Source organism: Patiria miniata, unplaced genomic scaffold, assembly GCF_015706575.1.
Source record: "Patiria miniata isolate m_02_andy unplaced genomic scaffold, ASM1570657v1 HiC_scaffold_29, whole genome shotgun sequence".
NCBI lineage: Eukaryota > Metazoa > Echinodermata > Asteroidea > Valvatida > Asterinidae > Patiria > Patiria miniata.
Window position 1 is genome coordinate 17,655,136 of NW_024037068.1, and position 15,061 is coordinate 17,670,196.

At 37.7% G+C, this 15,061-nt stretch overlaps 1 protein-coding gene across 1 annotated transcript in view; it reads left to right on the plus strand.

Annotated features, from left to right (window-relative positions):
• The window catches only part of LOC119735233 (lysosomal acid lipase/cholesteryl ester hydrolase-like), a 153,329-nt gene that overhangs the window by 20,460 nt on the left and 117,808 nt on the right, over positions 1–15,061 (plus strand). Inside the window, exon 6 of the mRNA XM_038208939.1 lies at positions 234–238. Coding sequence (XP_038064867.1) covers positions 234–238 — 5 coding nt within the window. The remainder of the gene's footprint in view (positions 1–233; positions 239–15,061) is intronic.

Sequence of the window (15,061 nt, forward strand, 5' to 3'; positions counted from 1 at the left end):
TTGGACAAAAAAAATAAAATGTTTGTTTTCTCCCTGCATTCTGACTGTAGTGAGCTGAAATCTCTAGGGGATTCATTTCTGGCCTCTACCAACCTTGTGTGAGCATTTGACTTAATTTCGTGAAGGTGGATTATTGGGCAAAGAAATAAGCATTTTTGGTGACCGCCGATATACAAAACTTTTAAGATTTGGGACATTTGGGTAAAAAACTAAAATGTTTGGTTTCTCCCTAGATCCTGTGAGCTGAAATCTCTTGGGAATTCATTTCTGGCCTCTACTTATCTTGTGTGAACATTTGACTTAATTTCGTGTGGTTGGATTTTTGGGTCAAAAATCAGTATTTTTGATGACCGTGGATATGGAAAACTTTTTAGATTTGGGACATTTGGGTAAAAAACTACAATGTTTGTTTTCTCCCTGGATCATGACTGTAGTAAGCTGAAATCTCTCGGGATTTCATTTCTGGCCTCTACTCACCTTGAGTAAACATTTGACTTAATTTCTTGAAGTTGGATTTTTGGGCCAAACATCAGTATTTTTGATGACTGCGGATATGGAAAACTTTTTAGATTGGGGACATTTGGGTAAAAAACTAAAATGTGTGTTTTCCCTCTGAATTCTGACTGAAGTGAGCTGAAATCTATGGGGAATCCACTTCTGGCCTCAACCGACCTTGTGTGAATATTTGACTTAATTTTGTGAGGTTTGATTTTTGGGTCAAAAATCTGTTTTGTTTTTGTTGACCGGGGATATGGAAAACTTTTCAAATTTGGGACATTTGGGTAAAAAACAAAAATGGTTGTTTTCTCCCTGGATCATGACTGTAGGCGGCTGAAATCTTTCGGGGATTCATTTCTGGCCTCTACCCACCTTGTGTGAACATTTGACTTAAAGGGAATGTACATTATTGGTTTTTGCTGTAATTTTCAGAAATGAACTACTTGGGGGGTTAGTATAATAGATCAAATATTGTTACACTGACATTTTTGAAGTTTTGTGTTCGAAAATGCTGGAAAAACCAAGAAAAACAAAAATGTTTTCAAGTGGTCGGGTCTCCTGACTCCACTAAAGATGAAATGGATCCAAAATGCCCGAAAATTGTAAGGTAAGGGAACCAGTCTATAGCTGGTCTGCATCCGCTCATGAATAAGGAACCAATAGCAAACAAAATTTGGACTGAAAAAAAAGGTAAATTTGGAGCATTAGTTGAAAAGTAGTAAGGAAATGTATACAAAAGTACCATTTTCTTGAAAATTATTTCACACCAGGTGCCCTAATTTTACAGGATGCTTAAGACTGTCATTTACCAACATCCTAGTAAGGTATTGCGTAACACTTTGGTAGTTTTTTTTCTCGATGGTTGGGTCAAAAATCAGGTTTTTTGATGACAGCGGATATGGAAAACTTTTCAGAATTGGAACATTTTGGAAAAAAACTAAAATGTTTGTTTTCTCCCTGGATCATGACTGTAGGGTGCTGAAATCTCTCGGGAATTTATTTCTGGCCTCTACCCACCTTGTGTGAACATTTGACTTAATTTTGTGAAGTTGGATTTTTGGGTCACAAATCAGTGTTTTTGATGACCGCGGATATGAAAACTTTTCAGATTTGAGACATTTTGGTAAAAAACTAAATTGTATGTTTTCTCCCTGGATCCTATCGGTAGGGAGCTGAAATCTCTCGGGGTTTCATTTATGGCCTCTACCAAGCTTGTGTAAACATTTGACTTAATTTTGTGAAGTTAGATTTTTTGGTCAAAAATCAGTTTTTTTGATGACCGCGGATATGGAAATTTTTTCAGATTTGAGACATTTGGGTAAAAAACTAAATTGTTTGTTTTCTCCCTGGATCATGACTGTAGTGAGCTGAAATCTCCCAGGAATTCATTTCTGGCCTCTACCCACCTTGTGTGAACATTTGACTTAATTTTGTGAAGTTGGATTTTTGGGTCAAAAATCAGTTTTTTTTATGACCGCGGATATGGAAAACATTTCAGATTTGAGACATTTTGGTAAAAAACTAAAATGTTTGTTTTCTCCCTGGATCCTGACTGTAGGGAGCTGAAATCTCTCGGGGATTCATTTGTGGCCTCTACCCACCTTGTGTGAACATTTGACTTAATTTCGTGAAGTTGGATTTTTTAGTCAAAATCTGTTTTTTTTATGACCGCGGATATGGAAAACATTTCAGATTTGAGACATTTGGGTAAAAAACTAAATTGTTTGTTTTCTCCCTGGATCCTGACTGTAGTTAGATCAAATCTCCCAGGAATTGATTTCTGGCCTCTACCCACCTTGTGTGAACATTTGACTTAATTTCGTGAAGTTGGATTTTTTGGTCAAAAATCAGGTTTTTTGATGACCGCGGATATGGAAATCTTTTCAGATTTGAGACATTTTGGTAAAAATCTAAAATGTTTGTTTTCTCCCTGGATCATGACTGTAGTGAGCTGAAATCTCCCAGGAATTCATATACGGCCTCAACTTAGCTTGTGTGAACATTTGACTTAATTTCCTTGAAGTTGGATTTTTGGGTCAAAAATCAGTTTTTTTTATGACCGCGGATGTGGAAAACGTTTCAGAATTTGAAAATTTGGGAAAATAACTAAAATGTTTGTTTTCTCCCTGGATCCTGACTGTAGGAAGCTGTATTCTCTCGGGATAACATTTCTGGCCTCTACCCACCTTGTGCGAATATTTGACTTAATTTCGTGAAGTTGGATTTTTTAGTTAAAAATCAGTTTTGAGCAATTTTTGTGGAGTTGGATTTTGGGTAAAAAACTGACTTATTCGATGATGCCATCTATGGAAAACGTTGAAGTTTTGGGGGCATTTTGTAAAAAGCCAAAAAGTTTTGTTTTCTCTCTAGATACTGAATGTAATGAGTTGAACTCTTCAGGGAATTCAATTCTGGCCTCTAGGCACCTCGTGTAAACTTTTGAGCAATTTTTGTCGAGTAGGATTTTTGGGTCAAAAACTGACTTTTTCGATGATGCCGGCTATGGAAAACATGAAGTTTTGGGGACATTTTGTAAAAAGCCAAAAAGTGTTGTTTCTCACTGGATACTGAATGTAATGAGTTGAACTCTTCAGGGAATTCAATTGTGGCCTCTAGGCACCTCGTGTAAACTTTTGAGCAATTTTTGTCAATCTGGATTTTTGGGTCAAAAACTGACTTTTTCGATGATGCCGGCTATGGAAAACATTGAAGTTTTGGGGACATTTTGTAAAAAGCCAAAAAGTGTTGTTTCTCACTGGATACTGAATGTAATGAGTTGAACTCTTCAGGGAATTCAATTCTGGCCTCTAGGCACCTCGTGTAAACTTTTGAGCAATTTTTGTCAATCTGGATTTTTGGGTCAAAAACTGACTTTTTCGATGATGCCGGCTATGGAAAACATTGAAGTTTTGGGGACATTTTGTAAAAACCCAAAAAGTTTTGTTTCTCACTGGATACTGAATGTAATGAGTTGAACTCTTCAGGGAATTCAATTCTGGCCTCTAGGCACCTCGTGTAAACTTTTGAGCAATTTTTGTCAATCTGTATTTTGGGTCAAAAACTGACTTTTTCGATGATGCCGGCTATGGAAAACATTGAAGTTTTGGGGACATTTTGTAAAAAGCCAAAAAGTGTTGTTTCTCACTGGATACTGAATGTAATGAGTTGAACTCTTCAGGGAATTCAATTCTGGCGTCTAGGCACCTCGTGTAAACTTTTGAGTAATTTTTGTTGATCTTGATTTTTGGGTCCAAAACTGACTTTTTCGATGATGCCAGCTATGGAAAACGTTGAAGCTTTGGGGGCATTTTGTAAAAAGCCAAAAAGTTTTGTTTCTCACTGGATACTGAAAGTAATGAGTTGAACTCTTCAGGGAATTCAATTCTGGCCTCTAGGCACCTCGTGTAAACTTTTTAGCAATTTTTGTCGATCTTGATTTTTGGGTCAAAAACTGACTTTTTCGATGATGCCGGCTATGGAAAACGTTGAAGTTTTTGGGGCATTTTGTAAAAAGCCAACAAGTTTTGTTTCTCACCGGATACTGAATGTAATGAGTTGAACTCTTCAGGGAATTCAATTCTGGCCTCTAGGCACCTCGTGTAAACTTTTGAGCAATTTTTGTCAATCTGGATTTTTGGGTCAAAAACTGACTTTTTCGATGATGCCGGCTATGGAAAACATTGAAGTTTTAGGGACATTTTGTAAAAAGCCAAAAAGTTTTGTTTCTCACCGGATACTGAATGTAATGAGTTGAACTCTTCAGGGAATTCAATTCTGGCCTCTAGGCACCTCGTGTAAACTTTTGAGCAATTTTCGTCGAGTTTCATTTTTGGGTCAAAAACTGACTTTTTCGATGATGCCGGCTATGGAAAACATTGAAGTTTTAGGGACATTTTGTAAAAAGCCAAAAAGTTTTGTTTCTCACCGGATACTGAATGTAATGAGTTGAACTCTTCAGGGAATTCAATTCTGGCCTCTAGGCACCTCGTGTAAACTTTTGAGCAATTTTTGTTGATCTTGATTTTTTGGGTCCAAAACTGACTTTTTCGATGATGCCAGCTATGGAAAACGTTGAAGTTTTGGGGCATTTTGTAAAAAGCCAAAAAGTTTTGTTTCTCACCGGATACTGAATGTAATGAGTTGAACTCTTCAGGGAATTCAATTGTGGCCTCTAGGCACCTCGTGTAAACTTTTGAGCAATTTTCGTCGAGTTTGATTTTTGGGTCAAAAACTGACTTTTTCGATGATGCCGGCTATGGAAAACGTTGAAGTTTGGGGGCATTTTGTAAAAAGCCAAAAAGTGTTGTTTCTCACCGGATACTGAATGTAATGAGTTGAACTCTTCAGGGAATTCAATTCTGGCCTCTAGGCACCTCGTGTAAACTTTTGAGCAATTTTTGTCGATCTGGATTTTTGGGTCAAAAACTGACTTTTTCGATGATGCCGGCTATGGAAAACATTGAAGTTTTGGGGACATTTTGTAAAAAGCCAAAAAGTTTTGTTTCTCACTGGATACTGAATGTAATGAGTTGAACTCTTCAGGGAATTCAATTCTGGCCTCTAGGCACCTCGTGTAAACTTTTGAGCAATTTTGTCGATCTTGATTTTTGGTCAAAAACTGACTTTTTCGATGATGCCGGCTATGGAAAACGTTGAAGTTTTTGGGACATTTTGTAAAAAGCCAAAAAGTTTGTTTCTCACTGGATACTGAATGTAATGAGTTGAACTCTTCAGGGAATTCAATTCTGGCCTCTAGGCACCTCGTGTAAACTTTTGAGCAATTTTGTCGATCTTGATTTTTGGGTCAAAAACTGACTTTTTCGATGATGCCGGCTATGGAAAACGTTGAAGTTTTGGGGGCATTTTGTAAAAAGCCAAAAAGTTTTGTTTCTCACTGGATACTGAATGTAATGAGTTGAACTCTTCAGGGAATTCAATTCTGGCCTCTAGGCACCTCGTGTAAACTTTTGAGCAATTTTTGTCGATCTTGATTTTTGGGTCAAAAACTGACTTTTTCGATGATGCCGGCTATGGAAAACGTTGAAGTTTTGGGGCATTTTGTAAAAAGCCAAAAAGTTTGTTTTCTCACTGGATACTGAATGTAATGAGTTGAACTCTTCAGGGAATTCAATTCTGGCCTCTAGGCACCTCGTGTAAACTTTTGAGCAATTTTGTCGATCTGGATTTTTGGGTCAAAAACTGACTTTTTCGATGATGCCGGCTATGGAAAACGTTGAAGTTTTGGGGCATTTTGTAAAAAGCCAAAAGTTTTGTTTCTCACGGATACTGAATGTAATGAGTTGAACTCTTCAGGGAATTCAATTCTGGCCTCTAGGCACCTCGTGTAAACTTTTGAGCAATTTTTGTCAATCTGGATTTTTGGGTCAAAAACTGACTTTTTCGATGATGCCGGCTATGGAAAACATTGAAGTTTTGGGACATTTTGTAAAAAGCCAAAAAGTTTTGTTTCTCACTGGATACTGAATGTAATGAGTTGAACTCTTCAGGGAATTCAATTCTGGCCTCTAGGCACCTCGTGTAAACTTTTGAGCAATTTTTGTCGAGTTGATTTTTGGGTCAAAAACTGACTTTTTCGATGATGCCGGCTATGGAAAACGTTGAAGTTTTGGGACATTTTGTAAAAAGCCAAAAAGTTTGTTTCTCACTGGATACTGAATGTAATGAGTTGAACTCTTCAGGGAATTCAATTCTGGCCTCTAGGCACCTCGTGTAAACTTTTGAGCAATTTTTGTCAATCTGGATTTTTGGGTCAAAAACTGACTTTTTCGATGATGCCGGCTATGGAAAACGTTGAAGTTTTGGGGGCATTTTGTAAAAAGCCAAAAAGTTTTGTTTCTCACTGGATACTGAATGTAATGAGTTGAACTCTTCAGGGAATTCAATTCTGGCCTCTAGGCACCTCGTGTAAACTTTTGAGCAATTTTTGTCGATCTTGATTTTTGGGTCAAAAACTGACTTTTTCGATGATGCCGGCTATGGAAAACATTGAAGTTTTGGGGACATTTTGTAAAAAGCCAAAAAGTGTTGTTTCTCACTGGATACTGAATGTAATGAGTTGAACTCTTCAGGGAATTCAATTCTGGCCTCTAGGCACCTCGTGTAAACTTTTGAGCAATTTTTGTCGAATTGGATTTTTGGGTCAAAAACTGACTTTTTCGATGATGCCGGCTATGGAAAACGTTGAAGTTTTGGGGCATTTTTAAAAAGCCAAAAAGTTTGTGTTTCTCACTGGATACTGAATGTAATGAGTTGAACTCTTCAGGGAATTCAATTCTGGCCTCTAGGCACCTCGTGTAAACTTTTGAGCAATTTTGTCAATCTGGATTTTTGGGTCAAAAACTGACTTTTTCGATGATGCCGGCTATGGAAAACATTGAAGTTTTGGGACATTTTGTAAAAAGCCAAAAAGTTGTTTCTCACTGGATACTGAATGTAATGAGTTGAACTCTTCAGGGAATTCAATTCTGGCCTCTAGGCACCTCGTGTAAACTTTTGAGCAATTTTTGTCAATCTGGATTTTTGGGTCAAAAACTGACTTTTTCGATGATGCCGGCTATGGAAAACATGAAGTTTTGGGGACATTTTGTAAAAAGCCAAAAAGTGTTGTTTCTCACTGGATACTGAATGTAATGAGTTGAACTCTTCAGGGAATTCAATTCTGGCCTCTAGGCACCTCGTGTAAACTTTTAGCAATTTTTTCGAGTTGGATTTTTGGGTCAAAAACTGACTTTTTCGATGATGCCGGCTATGGAAAACGTTGAAGTTTTTGGGGCATTTTGTAAAAAGCCAAAAAGTTTTGTTTCTCACTGGATACTGAATGTAATGAGTTGAACTCTTCAGGGAATTCAATTCTGGCCTCTAGGCACCTCGTGTAAACTTTTGAGCAATTTTTGTCGATCTTGATTTTTGGGTCAAAAACTGACTTTTTCGATGATGCCGGCTATGGAAAACATTGAAGTTTTGGGGACATTTTGTAAAAAGCCAAAAAGTTGTTTTCTCACTGGATACTGAATGTAATGAGTTGAACTCTTCAGGGAATTCAATTCTGGCCTCTAGGCACCTCGTGTAAACTTTTGAGCAATTTTTGTCGAGTTGATTTTTGGGTCAAAAACTGACTTTTTCGATGATGCCGGCTATGGAAAACGTTGAAGTTTTGGGGCATTTTGTAAAAAGCCAAAAGTTTTGTTTCTCACTGGATACTGAATGTAATGAGTTGAACTCTTCAGGGAATTCAATTCTGGCCTCTAGGCACCTCGTGTAAACTTTTGAGCAATTTTTGTCGATCTTGATTTTTTGGGTCAAAAACTGACTTTTTCGATGATGCCGGCTATGGAAAACATTGAAGTTTTGGGGACATTTTGTAAAAAGCCAAAAAGTTTTGTTTTCTCACTGGATACTGAATGTAATGAGTTGAACTCTTCAGGGAATTCAATTCTGGCCTCTAGGCACCTCGTGTAAACTTTTGAGCAATTTTTGTTCGTCGTTGGATTTTTGGGTCAAAAACTGACTTTTTCGATGATGCCGGCTATGGAAAACGTTGAAGTTTTGGGGACATTTTGTAAAAAGCCAAAAAGTTTTGTTTCTCACGGATACTGAATGTAATGAGTTGAACTCTTCAGGGAATTCAATTCTGGCCTCTAGGCACCTCGTGTAAACTTTTGAGCAATTTTGTCAATCTGGATTTTTGGGTCAAAAACTGACTTTTTCGATGATGCCGGCTATGGAAAACATTGAAGTTTGGGGACATTTTGTAAAAAGCCAAAAAAGTGTTGTTTCTCACTGGATACTGAATGTAATGAGTTGAACTCTTCAGGGAATTCAATTCTGGCCTCTAGGCACCTCGTGTAAACTTTTGAGCAATTTTTGTCAATCTGGATTTTTGGGTCAAAAACTGACTTTTTCGATGATGCCGGCTATGGAAAACATTGAAGTTTTGGGGCATTTTGTAAAAAGCCAAAAAGTGTTGTTTCTCACTGGATACTGAATGTAATGAGTTGAACTCTTCAGGGAATTCAATTCTGGCCTCTAGGCACCTCGTGTAAACTTTTGAGCAATTTTTTCGAGTTGGATTTTTGGGTCAAAAACTGACTTTTTCGATGATGCCGGCTATGGAAAACGTTGAAGTTTTGGGGCATTTTGTAAAAAGCCAAAAAGTTTTGTTTCTCACGGATACTGAATGTAATGAGTTGAACTCTTCAGGGAATTCAATTCTGGCCTCTAGGCACCTCGTGTAAACTTTTGAGCAATTTTTGTCGATCTGGATTTTTGGGTCAAAAACTGACTTTTTCGATGATGCCGGCTATGGAAAACATTGAAGTTTTGGGGACATTTTGTAAAAAGCCAAAAAGTTTGTTTCTCACTGGATACTGAATGTAATGAGTTGAACTCTTCAGGGAATTCAATTCTGGCCTCTAGGCACCTCGTGTAAACTTTTGAGCAATTTTTGTCGAGTTGGATTTTTGGGTCAAAAACTGACTTTTTCGATGATGCCGGCTATGGAAAACGTTGAAGTTTTTGGGGCATTTTGTAAAAAGCCAAAAAGTTTTGTTTCTCACTGGATACTGAATGTAATGAGTTGAACTCTTCAGGGAATTCAATTCTGGCCTCTAGGCACCTCGTGTAAACTTTGAGCAATTTTTGTCGATCTGGATTTTTGGGTCAAAAACTGACTTTTTCGATGATGCCGGCTATGGAAAACGTTGAAGTTTTGGGGCATTTTGTAAAAAGCCAAAAAGTTTTGTTTCTCACTGGATACTGAATGTAATGAGTTGAACTCTTCAGGGAATTCAATTCTGGCCTCTAGGCACCTCGTGTAAACTTTTGAGCAATTTTTGTCGATCTTGATTTTTGGGTCAAAAACTGACTTTTTCGATGATGCCGGCTATGGAAAACATTGAAGTTTTGGGACATTTTGTAAAAAGCCAAAAAGTTTTGTTTTCTCACTGGATACTGAATGTAATGAGTTGAACTCTTCAGGGAATTCAATTCTGGCCTCTAGGCACCTCGTGTAAACTTTTGAGCAATTTTTGTCGAGTTGGATTTTTGGGTCAAAAACTGACTTTTTCGATGATGCCGGCTATGGAAAACGTTGAAGTTTTGGGGACATTTTGTAAAAAGCCAAAAAGTTTTGTTTCTCACTGGATACTGAATGTAATGAGTTGAACTCTTCAGGGAATTCAATTCTGGCCTCTAGGCACCTCGTGTAAACTTTTGAGCAATTTTTGTCAATCTGGATTTTTGGGTCAAAAACTGACTTTTTCGATGATGCTGAGCCGCTATGGAAAACATTGAAGTTTTGGGGACATTTTGTAAAAAGCCAAAAAGTTTTGTTTCTCACTGGATACTGAATGTAATGAGTTGAACTCTTCAGGGAATTCAATTCTGGCCTCTAGGCACCCTGTGTAAACTTTTGAGCAATTTTTGTCGATCTTGATTTTTGGGTCAAAAACTGACTTTTTCGATGATGCCGGCTATGGAAAACGTTGAAGTTTTTGGGGCATTTTGTAAAAAGCCAAAAAGTTTTGTTTCTCACTGGATACTGAATGTAATGAGTTGAACTCTTCAGGGAATTCAATTCTGGCCTCTAGGCACCTCGTGTAAACTTTTGAGCAATTTTTGTCAATCTGGATTTTTGGGTCAAAAACTGACTTTTTGATGATGCCGGCTATGGAAAACGTTGAAGTTTTTGGGGCATTTTGTAAAAAGCCAAAAAGTTTTGTTTCTCACTGGATACTGAATGTAATGAGTTGAACTCTTCAGGGAATTCAATTCTGGCCTCTAGGCACCTCGTGTAAACTTTTGAGCAATTGTCGATCTTGATTTTTGGGTCAAAAACTGACTTTTTCGATGATGCCGGCTATGGAAAACGTTGAAGTTTTGGGGCATTTTGTAAAAAGCAAAAAGTTTTGTTTCTCACTGGATACTGAATGTAATGAGTTGAACTCTTCAGGGAATTCAATTCTGGCCTCTAGGCACCTCGTGTAAACTTTTGAGCAATTTTTGTCAATCTGGATTTTGGGTCAAAAACTGACTTTTTCGATGATGCCGGCTATGGAAAACGTTGAAGTTTTTGGGCATTTTGTAAAAAGCCAAAAAGTTTTGTTTTCTCACTGGATACTGAATGTAATGAGTTGAACTCTTCAGGGAATTCAATTCTGGCCTCTAGGCACCTCGTGTAAACTTTTGAGCAATTTTTGTCGATCTGGATTTTTGGGTCAAAAACTGACTTTTTCGATGATGCCGGCTATGGAAAACATTGAAGTTTTGGGGACATTTTGTAAAAAGCCAAAAAGTTTTGTTTCTCACTGGATACTGAATGTAATGAGTTGAACTCTTCAGGGAATTCAATTCTGGCCTCTAGGCACCTCGTGTAAACTTTTGAGCAATTTTTGTCGATCTGGATTTTTGGGTCAAAAACTGACTTTTTCGATGATGCCGGCTATGGAAAACATTGAAGTTTTGGGGACATTTTTAAAAACCCAAAAGTTTTGTTTCTCACTGGATACTGAATGTAATGAGTTGAACTCTTCAGGGAATTCAATTCTGGCCTCTAGGCACCTCGTGTAAACTTTTGAGCAATTTTTGTCGATCTGGATTTTTGGGTCAAAAACTGACTTTTTCGATGATGCCGGCTATGGAAAACATTGAAGTTTTGGGACATTTTGTAAAAAGCCAAAAAGTGTTGTTTCTCACTGGATACTGAATGTAATGAGTTGAACTCTTCAGGGAATTCAATTCTGGCCTCTAGGCACCTCGTGTAAACTTTTGAGCAATTTTTGTCGATCTGGATTTTTGGGTCAAAAACTGACTTTTTCGATGATGCCGGCTATGGAAAACGTTGAAGTTTTGGGGCATTTTGTAAAAAGCCAAAAAGTTTTGTTTCTCACTGGATACTGAATGTAATGAGTTGAACTCTTCAGGGAATTCAATTCTGGCCTCTAGGCACCTCGTGTAAACTTTTGAGCAATTTTGTCAATTGGATTTTTGGGTCAAAAACTGACTTTTTCGATGATGCCGGCTATGGAAAACATTGAAGTTTTGGGGACATTTTGTAAAAAGCCAAAAAGTTTTGTTTTCTCACTGGATACTGAATGTAATGAGTTGAACTCTTCAGGGAATTCAATTCTGGCCTCTAGGCACCTCGTGTAAACTTTTGAGCAATTTTTGTCAATCTGGATTTTTGGGTCAAAAACTGACTTTTTCGATGATGCCGGCTATGGAAAACATTGAAGTTTTGGGGACATTTTGTAAAAAGCCAAAAAGTTTTGTTTCTCACTGGATACTGAATGTAATGAGTTGAACTCTTCAGGGAATTCAATTCTGGCCTCTAGGCACCTCGTGTAAACTTTTGAGCAATTTTTGTCGAGTTGGATTTTTGGGTCAAAAACTGACTTTTTCGATGATGCCGGACCGGCTATGGAAAACGTTGAAGTTTTTGGGGCATTTTGTAAAAAGCCAAAAAGTTTTGTTTCTCACTGGATACTGAATGTAATGAGTTGAACTCTTCAGGGAATTCAATTCTGGCCTCTAGGCACCTCGTGTAAACTTTTGAGCAATTTTGTCGAGTTGGATTTTTGGGTCAAAAACTGACTTTTTCGATGATGCCGGCTATGGAAAACATTGAAGTTTTGGGGCATTTTGTAAAAAGCCAAAAAGTTTGTTTCTCACGGATACTGAATGTAATGAGTTGAACTCTTCAGGGAATTCAATTCTGGCCTCTAGGCACCTCGTGTGTAAACTTTTGAGCAATTTTTGTCAATCTGGATTTTTGGGTCAAAAACTGACTTTTTCGATGATGCCGGCTATGGAAAACGTTGAAGTTTTGGGACATTTTGTAAAAAGCAAAAAGTTTTGTTTCTCACTGGATACTGAATGTAATGAGTTGAACTCTTCAGGGAATTCAATTCTGGCCTCTAGGCACCTCGTGTAAACTTTTGAGCAATTTTTGTCGAGTTGGATTTTTGGGTCAAAAACTGACTTTTTCGATGATGCCGGCTATGGAAAACGTTGAAGTTTTGGGGCATTTTGTAAAAAGCCAAAAAGTTTTGTTTCTCACTGGATACTGAATGTAATGAGTTGAACTCTTCAGGGAATTCAATTCTGGCCTCTAGGCACCTCGTGTAAACTTTTGAGCAATTTTTGTCGATCTGGATTTTTGGGTCAAAAACTGACTTTTTCGATGATGCCGGCTATGGAAAACATTGAAGTTTTGGGGACATTTTGTAAAAAGCCAAAAAGTTTGTTTTCTCACTGGATACTGAATGTAATGAGTTGAACTCTTCAGGGAATTCAATTCTGGCCTCTAGGCACCTCGTGTAAACTTTTGAGCAATTTTTGTCGAGTTGGATTTTTGGGTCAAAAACTGACTTTTTCGATGATGCCGGCTATGGAAAACATTGAAGTTTGGGGACATTTTGTAAAAAGCCAAAAAGTTGTTGTTTCTCACTGGATACTGAATGTAATGAGTTGAACTCTTCAGGGAATTCAATTCTGGCCTCTAGGCACCTCGTGTAAACTTTTGAGCAATTTTGTCGATCTGGATTTTTGGGTCAAAAACTGACTTTTTCGATGATGCCGGCTATGGAAAACATTGAAGTTTTGGGGACATTTTGTAAAAAGCCAAAAAGTTTTGTTTTCTCACTGGATACTGAATGTAATGAGTTGAACTCTTCAGGGAATTCAATTCTGGCCTCTAGGCACCTCGTGTAAACTTTTGAGCAATTTTGTCAATTGGATTTTTGGGTCAAAAACTGACTTTTTCGATGATGCCGGCTATGGAAAAATTGAAGTTTTGGGGACATTTTGTAAAAAGCCAAAAAGTGTTGTTCTCACTGGATACTGAATGTAATGAGTTGAACTCTTCAGGGAATTCAATTCTTTGTAAAAAGCCAAAAAGTGTTGTTTCTCACTGGATACTGAATGTAATGAGTTGAACTCTTCAGGGAATTCAATTCTGGCCTCTAGGCACCTCGTGTAAACTTTTTAGCAATTTGTCGATCTGATTTTTGGGTCAAAAACTGACTTTTTCGATGATGCCGGCTATGGAAAACGTTGAAGTTTTGGGGGCATTTTGTAAAAAGCAAAAAGTTTTGTTTCTCACTGGATACTGAATGTAATGAGTTGAACTCTTCAGGGAATTCAATTCTGGCCTCTAGGCACCTCGTGTAAACTTTTGAGCAATTTTGTCAATCTGGATTTTTGGGTCAAAAACTGACTTTTTCGATGATGCCGGCTATGGAAAACATTGAAGTTTTGGGGACATTTTTGTAAAAAGCCAAAAAGTTTGTTTCTCACGGATACTGAATGTAATGAGTTGAACTCTTCAGGGAATTCAATTCTGGCCTCTAGGCACCTCGTGTAAACTTTTGAGCAATTTTTGTCGAGTTGGATTTTTGGGTCAAAAACTGACTTTTTCGATGATGCCGGCTATGGAAAACGTTGAAGTTTGGGGGCATTTTGTAAAAAGCCAAAAAGTTTTGTTTTCTCACTGGATACTGAATGTAATGAGTTGAACTCTTCAGGGAATTCAATTCTGGCCTCTAGGCACCTCGTGTAAACTTTTGAGCAATTTTTGTCGATCTGGATTTTTGGGTCAAAAACTGACTTTTTCGATGATGCCGGCTATGGAAAACATTGAAGTTTTGGGGCATTTTGTAAAAAGCCAAAAAGTTTTGTTTCTCACTGGATACTGAATGTAATGAGTTGAACTCTTCAGGGAATTCAATTCTGGCCTCTAGGCACCTCGTGTAAACTTTTGAGCAATTTTTGTCGATCTGGATTTTTGGGTCAAAAACTGACTTTTTCGATGATGCCGGCTATGGAAAACATTGAAGTTTTGGGGACATTTTGTAAAAAGCCAAAAAGTTTTGTTTCTCACTGGATACTGAATGTAATGAGTTGAACTCTTCAGGGAATTCAATTCTGGCCTCTAGGCACCTCGTGTAAACTTTTGAGCAATTTTTGTCGATCTGGATTTTTGGGTCAAAAACTGACTTTTTCGATGATGCCGGCTATGGAAAACATTGAAGTTTTGGGGAATTTTGTAAAAAGCCAAAAAGTTTTGTTTCTCACTGGATACTGAATGTAATGAGTTGAACTCTTCAGGGAATTCAATTCTGGCCTCTAGGCACCTCGTGTAAACTTTTGAGCAATTTTTGTCGAGTTGGATTTTTGGGTCAAAAACTGACTTTTTCGATGATGCCGGCTATGGAAAACGTTGAAGTTTTGGGGGCATTTTGTAAAAAGCCAAAAAGTTTTGTTTCTCACTGGATACTGAATGTAATGAGTTGAACTCTTCAGGGAATTCAATTCTGGCCTCTAGGCACCTCGTGTAAACTTTTGAGCAATTTTGTCGATTTGGATTTTTGGTCAAAAACTGACTTTTTCGATGATGCCGGCTATGGAAAACATTGAAGTTTTGGGGACATTTGTAAAAAGCCAAAAAGTTTTGTTTCTCACTGGATACTGAATGTAATGAGTTGAACTCTTCAGGGAATTCAATTCTGGCCTCTAGGCACCTCGTGTAAACTTTTGAGCAATTTTT